The sequence below is a fragment of the Corvus brachyrhynchos genome, unplaced genomic scaffold, assembly GCF_000691975.1.
Source record: "Corvus brachyrhynchos isolate BGI_N302 unplaced genomic scaffold, ASM69197v1 scaffold152, whole genome shotgun sequence".
Lineage (NCBI taxonomy): Eukaryota > Metazoa > Chordata > Aves > Passeriformes > Corvidae > Corvus > Corvus brachyrhynchos.
In genome coordinates this window covers 2,661,133-2,680,941 of record NW_008237447.1, presented here as the reverse complement: position 1 = coordinate 2,680,941, position 19,809 = coordinate 2,661,133, and the positions used below count along the sequence as shown (strand labels likewise).

General features: G+C 38.9%; 2 protein-coding genes across 5 annotated transcripts in view; one reads left to right on the top strand and one right to left on the bottom strand.

Annotated features, from left to right (window-relative positions):
- The window catches only part of POU1F1 (POU class 1 homeobox 1), an 88,073-nt gene that overhangs the window by 29,886 nt on the left and 38,378 nt on the right, over positions 1-19,809 (bottom strand). For 3 of the 4 annotated variants that reach the window (XM_017731495.1, XM_017731497.1, XM_008631535.2), the window contains one exon: positions 16,202-16,302. The gene's annotated coding sequence lies outside the window, so the exon portion shown is untranslated. Of the gene's footprint in view, positions 1-16,201; positions 16,303-18,578; positions 19,508-19,809 lie in introns of those variants that run through there. The other variant, XM_017731496.1, reaches the window with a different exon arrangement.
- Positions 19,496-19,809, top strand: part of CHMP2B (charged multivesicular body protein 2B) — a 12,119-nt gene continuing 11,805 nt past the window's right edge. Inside the window, exon 1 of the mRNA XM_017731425.1 lies at positions 19,496-19,526. Within this exon, the coding sequence (XP_017586914.1) occupies positions 19,496-19,526 (31 nt within the window). The remainder of the gene's footprint in view (positions 19,527-19,809) is intronic.

The following is a 19,809-nucleotide window of genomic DNA, read 5'->3' as shown; positions in this document are numbered from 1 at the left end:
TTTTTATATTCTCTAATTATCCCTTACACTATCATTCTAATTACCCAGCTACATGTCCTCAATGACAAGCACTTATAATCATACAGCTTAATTAAAACATAACTGAAATACCTGTGGTGATAAAAATACCTCCAGGAAAAAAAGAAAAAAAGCCTTGAATGTGAAGGAAGTTCACTTTACATTTGCTACTAGACTCTCTCTCTGCTCTTTGCATCCTCACAGCAGAGTTTACATTGGTGGTCTGCAAGTTAAACTTATATTTGCACTCAGTCACCACAAGGAATTTTAAATAATACTGCTATCCTCCTATGAGGAAAAAAAAATCCTGGTGCCAAATTTTTCTGACATTTTATTTAGTCACATATTTTTGTGCATAATCGGACAACAGCTGGTGAAGCCAAGCAATTCAGTAGTAGTATTTTAGAGGTGTTTTGCACAAGTTACACATGGATCATGCAGGGAAGACAACCTTGGGCTGTCCAAAGTATTCAGGCTGATAAACATCTTTATACCATGGCTGGCCCTTCAGAACAAAAATATGTGCTCCCCACATATGGGTCAAGTCCAGCAAAGATGACCAAAGGACTGGAGCATCTCTCCTATTAAGAGAGGCTGTGAGAGCTGGTACTGTTCAGGCTGCAGAAGGCTCAAGAGGGATATTATCAATATGTATAAATGAAGTGATGGAGGCAGAGACCTCTCAGTAGCACAAGTTGAAATACAGAAAATTCCACCTAAACAGAAGTAAAAAACCCTTCGTATTGCAGGGATGGTAGACACAGCATAGCCTCAGCAACCTCTCTCTTCCACAGTATCTAATCAAAGCTGGATGTCAGCATGGCTTAGCGTCCATCCTTTCAAAGGCATATAATGCTTTCTTTAAAATCTTATGCTGAACTTTCTTTCCTTGAGACTTCTTGTTTTCTCTGTGTCCAGGCAGCTCTTATTCCTGACATATCCTCAGCAGTGTCTCATTCTGAAAATCTAATTAGCAATTCAGATACTACAGGAGAAGGTAGCTGCTATAATTTATAATTTTTACCAGTTGATGGAGTTCCCTACAGATCCTGAGGATGTATCTTAAAGCTGCAGAATACAACAAAAATTTACTATAAATCTGAGAAAAGAGAAACGTAGAGTTTCCAGAAATCAGTGCAGAATTCTTTTTATGCAGTTACTCCAATTTTCAAACTGCATTTTAGCTCTTCACTATTTTATGCATCTGTGCCTTTTCTACTTAAATTATTCAAATTCAGCATTGACTTAGAAGCCCCTCAAAAATCAAGAGTCATTTAATACAGTAGCAGGAACATTGCAGGTTAAACTATGAATACGTATCCTCATAATTTGTTTCATTGCACATGTGGGCGTGCACAGATTTTAAGCCCTATTATAAGACACTAGGAATTTAAATGAAATATTAATTAGAAAGCAATTACTGGATTTAGCAGCAGAGAGTTCTGGACAGGGGTTTGCATTAGGATTTGTTTCTAAGCCACAGGAGAAAAGGGGACTGATGGTGCCATCTGTTGGTCATTTTAAAATGGACATGGTTAATGGAGGTTTGTGGTCTCCCACGCTGGAGGTAACGCCAGAAAGCTTCGCACCAGAGCACTCTTAATTGTGACCCTCACTGTTCTCAGTCCAGGAGCGTGTGCAAAGCACAGTGGAGCCACAACAGCTGGATTCTGAAAATGGCCATGGTAGCACCCGTGGAAATGTTTGTGTTTTGGCTGTTTGCTTCGCACTCCTTTTTCCCGTCTCCCTCTTCACACATCCCATTACCTCCTGCACCCTACCTCTATTCACTTCCACACACACTGAGAATCATGTTGGCTCTGGAAGGAAATAAAGTTTTCCTTTGAACAGTTTTGCTTACCACATTCTCCCAATCACATTTCTGGCCTTCACTCCCTACCAAGCAGGTGTTTTCTTTGTAATGAAGTAGAGGGGATTTTGAGTAATGGAATGGGCTGTCATGAGGCTGCCACAGCAAAATCACTTTCCAAATAGATGTTTTTAATCTTTGCATGAGAGAAAGCTGTGAAGACCTCAGCCAGTAAAGGAACATTCAAATCCAGCCATGGAGCCTGTTGGCACATTGTCATATGCATCATGTCTCACAGAAAGGCAACCATAACCTGATTGCATTTCAGAATTAAATAGAAAAAAGACCATTTGGTTAGCCATGAGAGCATGAGTCATGTCTGTGTCCAGATGCGGACAATGTCAGTACACAACTCAGGAAACCATGAGGAGTAAGGGTGTAGTCAGCACTTCCCACACACTTGCTGAACCCTGTGGACTTGTGGATGTCTTCTGGAGATTTTGATGGGACTTGTCCCACAATACACTTGCCCATCACAAAACAGCTGGCTCCTGACCACTGGGAGTGGTGGTTCACTATCTTCTGTAGGACCAGTCTTTTAAATCCAGAAAGAGATGCATGGGATTGCTTCTTACGATGCTCCAGCTCTGGTGCCAGATCACAAGAGACAGCACTGACTGGGCTCTTTAGCCCGAAGTTCTGCACTCACTGCTGTTTTCCCCACATCCCCAGTGAGGAATTAGTTAATTGCCCAGGCCCACAGTGTCCTGCCAGCTGCGGACGCAGCAATCTCTTGGCAAGGACTTCCAGATTGTCAGTGTCCATCAGACAACAGGACATCCAGGATGGAAACATCTCCTGAGGTGAGGGACCTTCCCAGATGAATTGCCAAAGCCTCAGAAGTGTTTCTCCAGACTGCACATCTGTTTGCCCGATGCCAAGGCAGCATCAGAAGGTTGCTGAGTAGCACCGTGGTGCCCTTTGTAAAGATGAAGGAAAAGAAGTACAGCAACAACACAAGGAAGAAAAGAAATAAAATTTGGGTTGCATGGGCATACAACCCACATGCACATATATAATTACAACCAAACATTATTTCTCTCTCACACAGGAATTAAAAGATTAAAGAGCTAATGAATATGCTGGCAGCAAGTAGGAGCAGTAATAGGCTTAGGTAGGATGCTGGGCAACAGCATGATATGAAAACTGAGTGAGGTTCTTTTGTAGATTTAACGTCAAGGACATCACTTTTGTAATGCTTTTACATATTTAGATTTACCATTGGTCTCTGTTCTCTTTTTCCATGCACAATTTTTGCAGCTAAGATATTGACCAAGGGTGTGGACAGGAAGGAGGGCGAAAAGGTGGTGATTGGTAGGGAAATAAAACAGACATTAACAGGTTATGAATTTCATGTCCCCCCACAATTAAAACGAAAAAAAAAGCTGATTTCTCCACATGTACAATAATTTTTCAGTTACTATTAGTGTGCTTGTCTACACAAAATTAATTCCTTGCAGGGAGAGGGGGAGGAAACCACTCTACAAAACTTCCTCTTCGTATGTATATGAAGTAAATAACTCTAAAATATCACAGTTTTGAATTCTCAACTCAAAATAAATACAACAATCCCTTGCACAAGAAACTGCCAGTGCACTCCACTGTGACAAACTGCAAGAGAGCACAGCAGCATGTTACGCTCCATAACAGCTTTTGGTAAAATCATCGAAGGACATAAATGACTGGAAAAGTATTTTCATAGTTTCACCAAATTTGGTTTGTTCTCCATAAGAATCTGACCTCTTACACTTGCCATAGCAAATGGTACAAAGTATTTTTTTCTTTCTTCAACTTATTTAAATTAGGAGTACCATAATTGAAGAGGGTGGGGGGCGGAGACAGGGAAGGAAAGGAGCTTTAGGCAATTGAATTTTCCAAAGTGTTTGGAGAGATAATTGGAAAAGGGATTGAAAATGCTGCCAATCACCTTAATGGATGCAAAAATCACAGGAGATACTCCTGTGGGACACCAGGAAAGAATTTCACTCGATTTGTTTCCACTGAAAAGAAATTTCAGGCTACACCAAAATTTCATTCAACTCCATTTGAATCCATGTCTGCTCCCAATCATACTGCTAATTATTACAATCATTATTATCTTCTAGTGCACAGGAAAACATTAAAATGTAAACACAAACCCACTCTGAATGAAAACACTTCAAGAATTCTGTAGTGTGAAAACTTCCCTGATGTGGAGACAAACAAATCACTGCACTCAAAAAAAAAAAATAGTGGTAAAAGAGATTGCCTGTATTATTTCACTATTTCTTTACAATTTTTCCCTCAGATCCACGGTGTAAAACTGTTCCAAGTCTTTGGTCAATCTTCACTTTTCCAGTGTCTAGAGGAGACTTTTCACCAGCTATAGAATCACTATTTTTTCTTGCATCTCTGCATATACTGAAAATAGGGATATGAGGTTCAAACCACCTTACAGATACTACCACGTCTTTTGAATTTAATAAGAATCATAGAAATTTTAAGAGGTTTTTTTTCCTTTTAAGCTTTATACTTAGAAAAAAAAAATTGAATTAAGAAAAACAAGTGTGTTAAGCATCTACATAAAATGATTGAGCAATCTATCTTTTACCAATTCACTTCCTTTGCTACACAGTTTACCTTCGCTTACTATTTGGAATTCACCAGCTTATATATTTGGGTTAGTGTTCTCCGGCTAAGTACCAAAAAGAAGGAATAAGCATCACAAAGAAATAGACCTTGCACCCTGACTGGTATGTTTTTCAAAACAAATATTATAGAAAACAGGGAAGGAAATGGATAATATGCTGATCACATCCAGCTGAAACTGTAGGAACTGAACCCAGCAAAGTGGCAGCATGGAAACTTGCATAGAATAACTCAATTTCCAGAAGAGCAGGTGGCTTGCCAGGTATGTACAAGAGTCCTGACTTAAAAGATAGTTTTCTCTAAGCCCTGCTGACAGTTAGCACAAGCCACATGTGTCAGTAAAAGCAAACCATGGCACATCCTGCTCTTTATTCAGCTTCTGTAATCCTGTCTCAAGCCTTAGGTACGCATCAAGAAGAGGAGTGCATTTATATGCCAGACTGACACATTGTACAGGAAAACACTGTACTGAGCTGTCATTCTTCATATGCAGAAATGAAACATGAGATTTACTGCTGCCATCGTCTGTGACCTAGACTAGAGCAACCCCAACAGCAGGTGGTTTAGCTGTTTTGATTTAGCTCTTATCTAGGAAACTCACATAAACCCCATTTTGCATGTCTAAATCTTCAATACAATGGTGCTGAATAAAACTGCAGAGCAAAACAGGGCTCCAGTGCTTGAGCACTGAAAATGCCTGGGCAGAGATGTTATCCAGGATCACAGAAGTTATCGAGGATCACACAAAACCCTGGCAAAGACCAGGCTGTGTGCTTGCTGTCTGACAACAGCATACAAACTGACTGCAGACTAACACATTTCTGAGCTCAGGCAGAAGCTGTTTGGCTGCCACAGAACAAAAAGGCAGAAGCACACATATGTACAAAGAGACCTATAGAAGCACAGAATCCAATCCCCCCTCTCCAATGGCAGTTTGAATGCCATCAGCTTAGTTTAATTTTTAATTAGATTTTACTGTAACAAATACCATCGATTGCGCTGCAGCTTGCATACATGAGTACTGCTGCCAAGACTGCTAATAAAATATTATGTCTTTTCACAATTTCGATAATCACAAATCTGCCCTCTTCTTTCAGCCAAAACCCATTCTTAAAATTTAGAATGAAAGGTTGTTTCAAGTTGATGAAATAGGCAAGATAATTGCAGAAACAGCTCATTTCTCTCAGAGATGATAAAAAGGATACAGTGACCATCCCTCACCCACAAAACCCTATTTATTATTGCTTGGGACATTGGCACAAATTCTGGAATGCAGCTTTATGATGCTATTTCTTCTTACCATGCTGTTACATCCTCTTTCACACACTGTTTTGAAACATATTCACGCTAGACCCTTTTGTCTTCTACACAGAATATTTATGGAAGATTTTTACTGCAAGTCATAAATTAATTAATAATGGTAGACTGTAATACCGAGAGGCAAAAAGCAGCCCCCATAAAATACTACCTCCTCAAAGAAGTTAATGCTGCTCTTTTAGTCAAGACACCAACCTGTCAGAGAGGATATTTCTATTCTGAAAGAGATTGCTTAGAGTCCCTATGGGGTTATTTTTATACATTCAGAATCTTCAACATGATGATAAACTCCATAAAGGACATCTGAATCAAAATAAGGAACTACTTTGGAGGTGTTATTACCCAGTCACAAAACTGGACCTAACGTCTTTCTTTATGGCAAGGAGAAACTTTCTTTCTGAAGGACTGAAAAAGTTTTGTATAATAATTTTCTGAAGTTGCCATTTTTCAAATGTCATACAGATCCTTTAGATAAGGACAGTGATTTCCAGATAATAATAGCTACTTCTGTGTCTTTCCTTCAAAGTACACATTGTAGTTGCCCACTAAATGCTGAAGTTGTATACACTCCTCTTTCAGATAACTGTTTAGGACATTTATATTTAGGTGCAAACTATCAGACATTAATTGCTTGATGCAACTTTTAATATTAGGGATATTTTATATGCTGATGCAGAGGGGGTTTTTGGTAATATAATCAGTTTTACATGTAAGATGACATCACAATACAAAACACTGATTAACTCATTATATTTAGAACTATATCAGCTTAAAGATTTCTTTTTTTTTTTCAAATACAAAATGTTTCCTTGAGTTAATGTAACAAAGGAGTTGATTTGGAGTTGTTTGGTTTGTTTGGTGTTTTAGGGAGGTTTTTTGGTTCATTTGTTTTGTTGTTTTTTTTTTTAATTTCAATGTTTTTCTGAGGTGATTAATAACTTTTATAACCACTCTTGGGGTGTATGGATGTCTACACAGATCTGCTTTTCTTTAGTGGGATGGAAAACACAAAGAATTCTTTAGTGTTTGATAGTGTCCCACATAACATGCCTGCTTCTAAACTGGAGAGACATGAATTTGGCAGATGGGCTGCTATACAGATAAGGAATTGGCTGGATGGTTGCACTCAGAGTTGTGGTCAACAGGTTGACGTCCAGGTGTTCTTTACTGTGAGATTGGTGAGGCCCTGGCACAGGCTGCCCAGAGAAGCTGTGGATGCCCATCCCTGGAAGTGTTCAACACCAGGTTGGATGGGGCTTGGAGCAACTTTGGGGAGTGGAAGATGTTCCTGCCCAGGGAGGGGAGGTTGGAATTAGATGATCTTTAAGGTCTCTTCCAACCCAAACCATTCTATGATTCTACATCCAAAAAAACTAGTTAAAATTTTGTGAGATTCACTGCTTTTAAATTAGCTGTAGAACTTCAAGACAAATTAAATTTAGGAATTTTTTTTCAATTACAGAAGAATTTTTAAAAATAAACTATTCACTAAATAAAACCTTCACTCTTTTCCAGATGTATTCATTTAGAGGACAAGAGTCTCTTCCAACTTCCACCAATCTAAATTAGAACAACTGAAATTAAACCAAATGGCAGCATTGTAACAATGGCATAAATGAAAAAGGCTGTTAATTTTATTGCCACAGCCTTCAGAAAACTGGAGAAAATACAAGAAAAACAGAATGTGTGAAAAGCCCTGCATAATACTTCATCTTCCCGGCAGCCAAGGGTGCAATCTCAGCAGTGCTCTGAGGAGTGAGCTGTGCATCATCTATTACTCCTGCACTTGAGAAAATCCATGCATCTCAAATCATGCGGTATCCCAGATGCCAGTGATTAACAGAGGTAACTGTTTTATCCAGACCTCCGTGGGCATGAAAACGTGCACTTGTCTAGGAAAGCTAACTCTGGGCAAACAATTCTATTTCAAGCTGGATGGAGGTAGCACAAGGGTTAAGAAAAACTTTACCAGCCGTTGTATTGGAGCAATCACTGTTATGCCAGTGCTCTGGGCAATGACAATCTGTTAGGTCTTTTCTAAACCCAGTACAAGCATTTGTAATGCAAATGTTAGCACGATGAATATATCACACTGTTCCTACATCCATTGATACCAGCAAGGGGAGAAATCATGTGGCCCCATCCTCCCTCTGCAGCAGCTTGTTCCCTTTAGCTCTTGTTTACTTCCCTGTGTTTTCTCTAATCTAGTTCTAAATGTCACTAAGCACAGTGTTTGTTGTTCAGGACTAGTTATAGCATGTTAACCTATTTTCTTCCCTTTCATGTGATTTTTGACATGGTTTTGTTCAGCTGTGTTCGCGGTACCCTGAGTTCAGCACTCTATGAACGACCCCCCTGTTTAGAAATTGGGAACCGGAATAACGGCCAAGAGTTGAGAGAAATTTATGGCTCGATTTCCTTGGAATCTGTACGCTTGGTAAAGTACTTTGAAAAACTGGGAAACCGGGTCTCCAGCTGAGAAAGGTTCAAAGATAAAGAAGAATGGTCTAAAGGAAAATTATTATCATTTGATATTGCCATTCAGTTAGCTGCACAAAATATACAGATAAATAATAGACATACAGCCTTTTGTGTGCATCACCAACTCATTAGCTCTGGCTCACAACCATTTTCTGTTTAGAAGCCACCATAAGAATTTTACCATAGAAGAGTTGAACACCTTCAGAAACAATTTAAGCCCACCACAGCTTATTTTTCTGACTGACTTCTCATGGATGTGCTAGAAACAGGCCTCAAATTTTTTGACAGATCTGTAGAACAAATTGGAAACAAATTGGTAAGAGTTATCTAAGAATATCTACTTTTTTCCTGACACAATCACTCCACTTGCAGCTCACCATGCAAATGAACTGGAAGACTTTTTCCAGTTTCCCATTGCCCTTTGTTAAAATAAACAAATACACCTCTCAGGAATAAAAGAAGTGAATCCAGTAACTTATCTTGCAAGAAATTAGCAGAAACAAATATATTACAAAGTACATTAGTCATATTCAACAGCTTAAGTCAGTTTTGATGGCCAAAAACAAACAGAAAACTAATTTTTTTTACTTATTTCTCCTTTATTTTAAATGCATATTTGAAAACTAGGAACCCACCAAATGTGCAAAGTCACAGCCCTGTTCTGTCAAGGTAGATACATCGGTAAGAGCAGTAGGCATGAGATCAAATTTCAGGGTTTTTGCAGAAGTGCTGAGATAGATTCACAGCTTCACACTTCTAGTTCTACAGAGACAAGAGGATAATGATAAGAAATATGACCTAAACATTACACTGGAGAACCTGCCATGCCATGTCTGTGAGCTGAACAAAACACAAGAAAAAGGTGCTAAGTGGTCTGCACAGAAGGTGAGCTTCCATATAGTTAAAAAGTCTACAAAAACCTCACAGCGAGGGCTAGGAAATACAGCACAGACAAGAAATGCAGGAACTGATCTTGCCCAATCCCAACGCTCAGTAGCAGATGAAATTCCCACGACAAGTGGTGCATTTGCACAGCAGTAGGAACTCACAATCCCTTTGAATTAGCACAGGATTCATTGGACTGACCATTGCAAAAATAAAAAGTGAAACAGCAATGAAAAGCAGTTTTACCTGATACAAGAACTTCAATTTTATTTCTACCCCTATGTATTTACTAGTTTAAGAAATCGCTGCTTCTAAACATGAAGACAGAAAGTGTGAAGACTTATGAATACATTTTCAACAGTATCTAGCACCAGAGCTATACACAAAATCTGAAATATTAAACAGTGAAGGCTAAAGTTAAACTGACATAACCTTCACACAAAGACATAAGTAAAGCAGGACAAAGTTTTATCTTTAAACAGGGATAAGCAACTATTTACCATTATACCATAGGACTGAACAGCTGTTTGTGATGCTACAGTAAATTAACAACTTGAAGACATCAGTCTTGTTTGACTGAACATCACCTGTCCCTGCAATAGACTCATGCACCTAATCAGGTGATTATTAGGAAAATCCAACACTACACATAAAGGGCTCCAACGATTAAATGAAGCACTGGTCCTCAAATTCTCTCATAGACAATCAAAGACTCACAGAAACATTCTTGGTTCTGTTCAAAGTGATCCCCAAGCATGCAAGTCGCTAAGAACTAGTATTCTTTGTCTACCTGGCTGCATATACTGAAAACAAAATGAAAAACAACCATTGTAGAATATGGCTTAGGCAAGACATTTAGCTTTGTACTTTACAGAGTAAAATAGTTAAACTCATCAAAAACTACCTTAGAGGAAAAGAAATTTTAGAAGTGATAGCATGTAGCAACTTTCCTTATTGTATTTCTAAATGTATAGAGTAATTCCAGTTTGAATGGAAACAAACATGTTATTAATACTTTAAAACAACAAGGTTCATATTTCTTCCTCAAAGTATTTACTTAACATTATCATCATTTCTTAGGGGAAAAAAAGAAAAAGATACAATTCTATTTAGCATATCAATGAAATTAGAAGGGAAGTCCTACTGAAGGACTAACTCTCCTTAATGCCCTTATTCTCCCTTCATTATGCCACTGATGTCCCATGACAACAACATTAATTTGACATGGATGAGTTATGACCCACTGTTTCTTGCACAACTCTCAGGAAGCCTAAGGCAGGGTTTTCTGCTTTGGGTATTGGGGCCAGAAGGACCATGAAGAAAACCAGTGCAATAGAAGGAGCAATTAAGCTACAGGTTGTTTTGCTCTAAGCAGTTAACCAGCTGTGCCTAATAAATTATTTGATTATATAACATCTTATAGGTTTGACGTCGATTGCAACCGTGCATAAAACTAACGTTCGGTGGCTTTGTATATTTGCTTGTGTGATTATAACTTTAATTCCTTCTGGTACTCATCAGTGCACCTGGCAATACAAAGCACTGTTGGGTTTTCCATACCAATGGTCAGCATGCTCAGAGCACCTCAAAACTGTGGACTAAAATACAACAATCTTGAGAAGGAAGTGGGAAAGGATTGCTATTAGTGTTTGCTGCTGAGAAACAAGGCCACTCTGATCCAGAGCAGAATGAGCAAGAGGGGGAAACTGGGGCACAGATACATTGTATGTGTGTATATTTACAATGGACACAAAAACAGGTGAACACACAAAACACAACCCAGAAGAGGTGTCCAAGAAATTCCTGAACTAGAAGTCTGTTTTGTTTTGTTTTTTTTTAAGAGATAGAATTCCATGCTAATGTATACAGCCTGCTTCTGGCACTTACACTACCTTCCTCAGCAGCTCTCCATTATCTATCTCTAGTGCAGTGCTTCACGTTTGAGAGCTGTAACTATGGACTTCACATTCCCAGTCCCACACTGACTCCATGCTACTCTGCATCCTCACAAAAGAAAGGGGAATTTGCTCTGTGCAAGGTCTTGCACAAACCTGAATTTAAAAAAAACACTGCGAAGCAGCCCTCACAACCACTGCAAGTCTGAAGAGTTTCCCCCCATCATGACAACCATTTCCTAAAAAATGCTGGCATATTAATCCTCTTCATCTTCTCACCTGGACACAAAGAACTGTGGACCCTGTCATTGTTCTTTAGCTGAATGTCCCAGTCCTTCAGTGAGGACTCACAAATTGTCAAGATGACTCAGAGGACCATCACGCATCACGTATAACAAAGCAGTGAATTAAGCACACCCCAAAAAATTCAGACAGCAGTTCATAAACTATTAAATGGAAGATTATAATAACAAATAGATGAATGCAGTCCTCCATGGATAATACATGTACAAAAATGCTAATCTTTGAGGCTAAATTATTCACAACGAATGAATCAATCAGCCTTATTCCCTCACAGACCACTATTTCCGGGAGCTATTTATAAATGAGACAAAATTGATGTGCTTGTATCATCTATTTCTGTACAAGGGGAAAGTGCATGATAATCCCCTTTTTATTCCCTTTATTAAGGCATTCCATGAATGTGAATGGCAACAAAAACCACAAGAACCATCTGTAATTGATACTGCAGTGACAGCTAAACTGCAAGTTAGTGAATTTGGCCAACATTATAAATTTCCTTGTTCCTGATCAGGCCCTTAATAATGACATACACCATTTATCAAGTGATAGAGTCAGCAGAACTCTGAACAAAACAGCCCGTGCCAGAATGCCATCACCATCATGTAAAATACCTGTTTTACAGAGACAGTCCTTTAAACTACAATATCTAATTCCCAGGAGCACCTACAATCAGAAATCACTACAGCAAAAAGAAGCACATCACACAGATTGCTCTTCCCTGACTTGCCAGCCAGCTGCATTTCCCCCAGCCACAGGATCCCCTCCTGCTTGGAGGGACTCGGATCTCCGGGACAGCACAGAGAATAATGCAAGTCCTGACAAAAGGACTTCTCTGCCAAAAGAAGGATCAACCCCTTGAGTGCAGGTTCAGAACAACTTCAAGGGACTGGGACATCAGAACCCTCTGTGGTCCATGTTCTCCCTCTAAAAAAGCGCCAAGGTCCGTAACTGCCACACACACTATTTTGGCAATTCCAGCTCTATCAGAATCAAGGAGTAAGTGAACTTAGTGATGATGTTTTATAAGCAAACAGTTGCCATATTACTCACTTGAAAAGAAAAGAGAGCCATCATAGAGAGATGCATTTCCAGAACCAATTTAAAGATTAAGCCAGACGAGTTCCCTGAATCAGGATCTAATGAGATTCCAAGGCTCAGCTCAGGAGACTTGATGCTGTATGAGCAAAGGAGAGGCTGCTCACACTTCTTCTGTCAGTGACAGCTGAGCCTCCCAGAAGGATACAGACACTTCCGTGGATCCTGGCTACCTCACTTACCAATGAAACATCCCAATTAACTTCTATAGGGATTATGCATCAAATTCTTGCTGAAATTATCGTGCCCAAATATCTTTCCTGGCTTTGTAGAATTGAATCCTCATTTACATGTGGCTGAGTGCCTCTCCCCATTCCTGGAAATGGCATGTTTTATCCTAGCTGTATAAAGTGACGATGGCATTAAAGGGTTAAGAAAGAAACAGTTAAGTGTGATGTAAAAATAGAGTTTAAACTAATAAAAAAAAAAATTAAATGCCTTTTAAAACAGTGAAAACAACATTAGTTTAAGGTTTTTTAAGTACTGACGTTAACAAAGACAACAAAGAAAGCATAGATTCAACTAAAATCAAATGAGATTCAAAATTGCTTCCAGTGTTGGTGCTGAAAACAAAGCATGCACAAGGGTCTACTACACTGCTCTCTTGCAAGGCATAAACCAGGTCTGCAATAAACTGCTTGATGCTGTCTTGCTGGTCATAAAGCTACCAAAAAAAAATTTAAAAAAAAGAAAAAAAGGGATATGACATTTTTTATAACACTTTAGGGTCCAATGCAATATAAAATATATCTTTCTGGCACTGTGTGCTTTCAGAGCAGATTCTAGAGACTTTGAGGTTTGTATACACTTTTGTCAGAGAGGAACTGAATATATTTCTTGTTGGATTGGGCCATAGGCTGTTCCCAAAAGACAGTGTAAATGACAAGCATTCTGAACCCCAGGGAAAACATAAATCATTAACAACAAGACCAAGATAAGAGCTCCTTGAACTGACACTTCCAGTTTTAAGATATAGTTTTCTATTCCCTTTATATTTAAAGAAAAATTAACTTTCCTAAATATATTAAAATTAATTTATCTTCACATGGATGCAAGAATACCATCACAACTCCACTCCATAAATGCCACCCCAAAAGACCATCTCTTCAGATCATTTCTTTGACCACATTGCCATTTTCACTGCATCCTTCCAGGTGGCTCCTTTGGTTGTGTGCAGGTGTATTCAAGGCTTTCCCTTGCCTATCCCAAACTCCACCTCCACAACATCACAGACCATGCTGATTCCTTCAATTACTGTTAAGCTTTTAGGACACTGTTACTATTTTGCTTTTTAAAGCTTAAGATGCTTTGACAAGAATCTTTTGTTTTCTCCTTGCTGACGAAGGGTTTTTTCTAAAGCTTGACTTCTTTTCACCATGACACCTATGCACAGACAATGTGTGAAGCTACGTAAATTAACTTCTGCTTTCTATGCACTGCCCAGTTTATTGACATTCACATACTATTTCTTACTATTTTTGGGACAATATATTCTCTGAGGCATGGACTGATTTTTCTCCCCCCCCAGAGCTTACAGCATTCCAAACCCGAAGCAGCCATGTTCCTAGATAACAATGTCAAACAAATAATGAACAGCAATAACCTTAAGCTGGATTTTCTAGGTTTGTAAGGCATTATTTTGGAAAAAACTACTTGTAGTGTCTTTTTCTCAAAAACCACCCCAAAAAACACACACATGTTCTCAAATCTGAACGTATTTAACCCAAGCCTTGATGTGTTAAACCTTGATGTGTAGTGAACTCCAGCTAAATTAAATATAGCAACTTCACCACTGATGAAGCATTTTTCCTGGGCAAAATGCACTGTGTTTTATCTAAGAGACACATAGGGAGTACAAACAAGAACAACATTACCAGAAAGATCTTCTCTTTAGGATCAACAGATCTGGGTTACAGGCAAATTATTTGAAAACAAGTTGCTGAGGCAATATTCCATCAAAATGACTACTATCAGCCATAAACATATGGGACCCTCCAACTACCCAGGGTAATAAGTCTTGTATATTATTGCTGGGAATTCCTTCAAAGCCCAAATCATTTTTAGTTTGTAAAGCTCCCTAATTTATTTTCCATGGTTGGGAGGAATCTGCTGCTAAACTAAAAATACAGTTTTACCCCCCATTATCTCTGCACATAAAGAGTCACAGAGCTTTGGGCTAGAATTAACATGAGATAGGCTATTATGACTGCAAGAACATTTAGAAGTCCCTGTTGACTTTGCAGTTTGTAATAATAAATATCCTCCCCATAATATCTTATTCCATTTTTTTCTAAACTTGATGCCTAGAGGAAGTCTTGAAGCCTGTGATAAAATGCTAGCAGTATTTACCTACTTTGTTGCTAGCCTGGATTTCCTTTTCTCCCTGGGAAAAGTCATTTAAAGAAATGATATTTGCAAGCAAAAGCTCTTAAAAGTATAACCTTTGATTTCATTAATGCCCTACAGAAATATGATGTCCTACTGTACTTGATTACTGAAGCAAAACTGACTCTGCTTGTATAAAGTAATGGCACTATTTTACAGTGAAGCATTTGCTCTTCCACGAAGGAAAAACCTTGTAATCAGACGTGAAGGTTATAAAAGACGCAGTCTACAAGTCAAAAGTATCCTATTACCACCAATCAAGGTGATAATTAAGACCAGATTTCTGTAAGGAGGGGGTAGGCATTTAGGGGGCTTCACAAAGTACTGAGCTTCATGCACATAATAAACAGTTCAAAGTACTCTTACTTTATTAAGAAAATGCTGAAAGTGGCTAAAAGTAGGGTGTACTCTTGCATACGTATCTTACTTCGTTGGGCTGGTTCTGTGCAACAGAAAAAACTTGCCTACTCTCACATGTACTAAGAATGTTTGGCAGGTTTTGGTTGTTGGGGATTTTTTTAGGGGTTTTGGTAGATTTCTTTCCCCCCCAGAATTGTTCATAAATGCACTTAGGAGCAAAAAATTGAGATGAAGACAACATCCTTTATACATTCAAGGTTCCAGTTCACTAAAAGCTTTTCAGCAAACTAGAGTAACATTTCACACTTCAGGCACTACAGTATTCCTTTAACTCATTCTTGCTGGTTTTTACTTGTTCATAGGTCTGTCAAGTGAATTCAGCAGATTATCAAGCAAAACATGCACATCACAAATACCCTCTCTCAGACAATCTCATTCTCCATAGATGTCAACAAGTACTCACAAGAACAAATTAAATCAAGCCATGCTGACACACCTAAATGTGCATTTCCCTCTACTCTATGTGCCTTGTATGACGCAAGGCTTGGAAGAGTGGCAGTCTGTTGGCAATTGATCCTTCTTAGACAGAGAAAGCAAACAACAATTAAGTTATGAATAAGACTAACAATATACTCTCTGCTTCACATACATGCCCAGTTCAACTTAAATTGTGAACAGATGGAAAGCAAGACATTCTCCTATTTCAGATTCACTACATTCCCCTAAATCCATAAAACCATACATTTTAAAAATGAAAATGTTTAGAACTATAAACTATTTCCAAATAGTTAATCCACTGATCTTTAGCTTACTGACTTGTTTCCTGTTTGTCACCTCATTTATTGTGATATTATTCTTACTGGACAGCAATTCACTAAGGCCATTATTTGAAGACAGTTAATTTTCTCTTCTGAAATCCATTTCAATAATTTTACTTTCAGCATCTATAAAGGTTATTTCATACCTGTGTATTTGCTAGATATGACTCCCGATTTTCCTCCTATGAATGAGGTATTTTTCAGTTCTCATGAGCTTTCCACAAATGCAGCTGGGAAGTTGTCTAATCTGCAAGGTGAGGACAAGATATGCTGTATAAAACACAGGTTTTTTTACACTTGCACAAATAAATAAGAGATTTCTTTTTTAACAAAGCAGGCAAATAAATTTGAACTCATTTGAACCCTCTAGAACTGCAGCACTGGAGGAAACCTCCACCATCTTACAACTACAGCATTTCCCTGACTGCTCCTCTTCACCTTCTTTATCCTCTTTCCTAGGGCTCTCTTCATTTATTCCTACCATTTCCAACTCCTTACTCTTCAAAAATTTACACTCCCCTTTTGTGCCAGCCACCACCCCTCACCTGCTCCTTTCTGCTTCACCTTTTTCCAATCCTCCGAGGTTTTGTGCCTCTGGCCTGTATTTCCATGCCCTCCCCACCATGGAGGGCACACTCCCATTTCCAGATTCCATTACTAATGAGTGCAATTAGAGATAACAGGATGACACACAGGCAGACTTCAGCAGAGCCACCCATTTAACACCGCCACAGCATTCCCCTGGTACCACTGCAGTTCTGGGTGTTGGGGCAAACTGCAGCCTGAGCTTCATTAAGAGCTGCAATTTCCTCCCTGCTTTTTCCTTTCTGCCCCCCTCCAAGCTCAGCCCACCTTCACATGACAAGGGATAAAGCCACGTCGCCTTTAGCACAATTCACAAACTCTTACATGAGTTTGATTCCTGTGGGGCTCCCCCAAGATAAGGTAAAGCATTGCGGATTTTGGAAAGCGGCCCCTTGCTGAGGTACACTTCTCCTCATAACTTTGTTTTACACGTAAAGTGCTGTGCATTTCATATAGCAATACATTTATACGCTCTTTGATCATTTATTTTTCTCAGGCCTCTGTAATTTTCAACTTTACCACTTCATTCTTCACTACAAACAGCCTCATTTAATTTCCTTATATCTGCAGAGCAGGAATTAGACAGGCCCAGAATAGATCAAACAGTGCTGAATTTGGGTCATTATCCACAAAGCATCCCAAGACAGCCTGCCTTAGCTGTCAGTGAAAGTTCACTTGCAATGTTTTACTCACACTAGAAAAGGAGATAGGGAAAACTAGTAACCTTCATTAGACCAGAAAGCTTAAAAAGATTTAAAGCATAACCTCAAGAGCTTCTTTAGGACTCACATGTCTGGAAGCTCACCACTCCTTTTTCTCCTGAGAGCATAGTCAGGAAAGGATTTTTTTTTCAAATCAGACACTTTACTATTCTAAAGAACAGTGAAGGCACCAATTTATAAGGGTGTCTTCATAGCAGCTATTTCATCTGACCACCTGAACATGTTTAGATTTAAACAGATTGAACCTCATCACCTGGTTTAAATTAACTGTGTGCTTAAATATCCCAGCACACCAATGCTAGAGCAGCTTATCTATACCACTAAAAACAAACCCTCCCTCCCTTCTTTTTCTAAGTACAACTCTGAAACAATGAACACCAGCTTTCCTCCTGTTAATCAGTTTTTGTTATCCATTCATTTTGCATACTTTGGCTTGGAAGTCTTCATTTCCAAATTAATACAGGATATTGTATCATCCTTCTAAAACAGTTGTTGTGTCCCAGTTTCACTGTAAATCCAACAAACAGGAAATGCACCACCCCTGCTTTGGTTTGCTAGTGATATTTGCATACAGTCACTAAGGACAGGTTGTTTATTCCAGCTGATTGATTTTTAAAGTTTGTCTGTCACATCAAAAAGTAAGATTTTTTTCTTTTACATTTTGATTGAGCTGATTGATTTTTAAAGTTTGTCTGTCACATCAGAAAGTAAGATTTTTTTTTTTTTCACATTTTGATTGGTGATTAGATTCTAAACCAAGTTAGACTCTAAAAGAAACACTGATATTTAAACATTATGAATTTAAAAGATAAATTCAAGGGCTTCTCTTACCACTGCTACCAATACCTACAATATCATCCCAGCATTCAGCCTTATAACACAGAAAAGTAAGACTTGGCAAGCAATAGCTCAGACATACTGTATTTACTGCAGTCATGAAGCCCACTATGGACATCTTTGTTTATCTCATCACAATTAAACATTCATGAAGAAATATTATGGAAAAATGCATTTCTGGTCTCATAGCTAATTAGCACAATTTAAGAGTACCTCGTAGTTAGTCTGCCCAGTCTCTCTCTCAAGGAAAGTGGGGATCTGAATCTAAATTACAAGTGCTCTCCTCCCCCTCATCTGTGCATTTTCAAAACCAGGATTCCAGTCTTGCTTACTAACCCATGCCTGATTGATATGACCTAACAAAGAGTACAGACAGGGATAAACTTGTAAAGTGTATTTTATTTATCTTGCCTCATAGACAATCGCTAAATTTCCACAGTTTCTATGTCATCACACATGGTCTGGATCTCAGCCCAGAACAATCAGTGAAAAATAACTAAAGAGACACACACAAAACAATGAAAAGTTGCTATTTACAACAAAATCAGTGTTTTCAGAAAATCAAGGAATACTGACACCAAGCACATAGTCTGTACTTTCCTATGTCCACATACATCCTTACACTGCTATTATAATAATCTAATAGATTGTTTCTCCATGTAAGGTTATAAAAGTGTGGTTTATTAGGGTACTGCAACCATAAACTTACAATTGTTTCTCGGGTTGAATTTATACCTAGCCATCAAAATGCATTACTACATTCCAGTCACTTTTTTTTTCCTTGCAAATTAACATAATCCCCCCCCAACACTTCAAAGCAAGTAAGTTATATCTAGCTGGTATTCAAACCTACAGCTCTTTTTTAATAAAGGTCTTCTTTTTATTTTCTAAGGGCATGATGCATATGTAGGTAATAGCCAATGATGAAACCACAGCTATGTTATAAACTACCTTATTAAAAATTAAGGCTTGTAATTACACATTGAAACCCAAGAAAATTATTATTCCTTTTTCCATACTCTTGTGCACAGCGGTGCTTGTGACCCTCAGACAAAGGCATATCCTAGAAAAACTAATGTGTAATCAGTTCTCCAGACTCAGCAATGGCTTGGGGCAAGGGCCCAGAGCCGGGATGCTCCTGAACAAAAAATCCTGAACCCCACGGTTCATCTGTCGGGGACAGGCAGTGATCCCACTGTTTAATTGTGACCTGTGCCCAAATCCTTCCAGATGCCGACGCACCAGGTTTCCTTATAGAAGCTTGCTGAATTCCCATAGTACCTGTGTACACACGGCATGGATTTCAGCCTAGAAAAACCGGTGAAAAGTAAGTAAAGGGACACATGAAGAACAGTGAAAACTTGCTATTTCCAACGAGACCAGTGTTTTCAGAAAACCAAGCGGAGAACCCGGAAAGCACCACGCTGCCGAATTAACTTTTAATATGTTTCCATTTTAACCTTTAATAATAACACGTACGAGAAGAAAACCCAAACCACCGAGCGGGGCAGGGAGCCGGGACATCACCGCCCCGTCCGGGCTGCGGGCGAGTCCCCAGGATGGCAGGGTGGGTCCCGCAGCGCCTCTCCTGCGGCTCGGGGCGGCCAAAC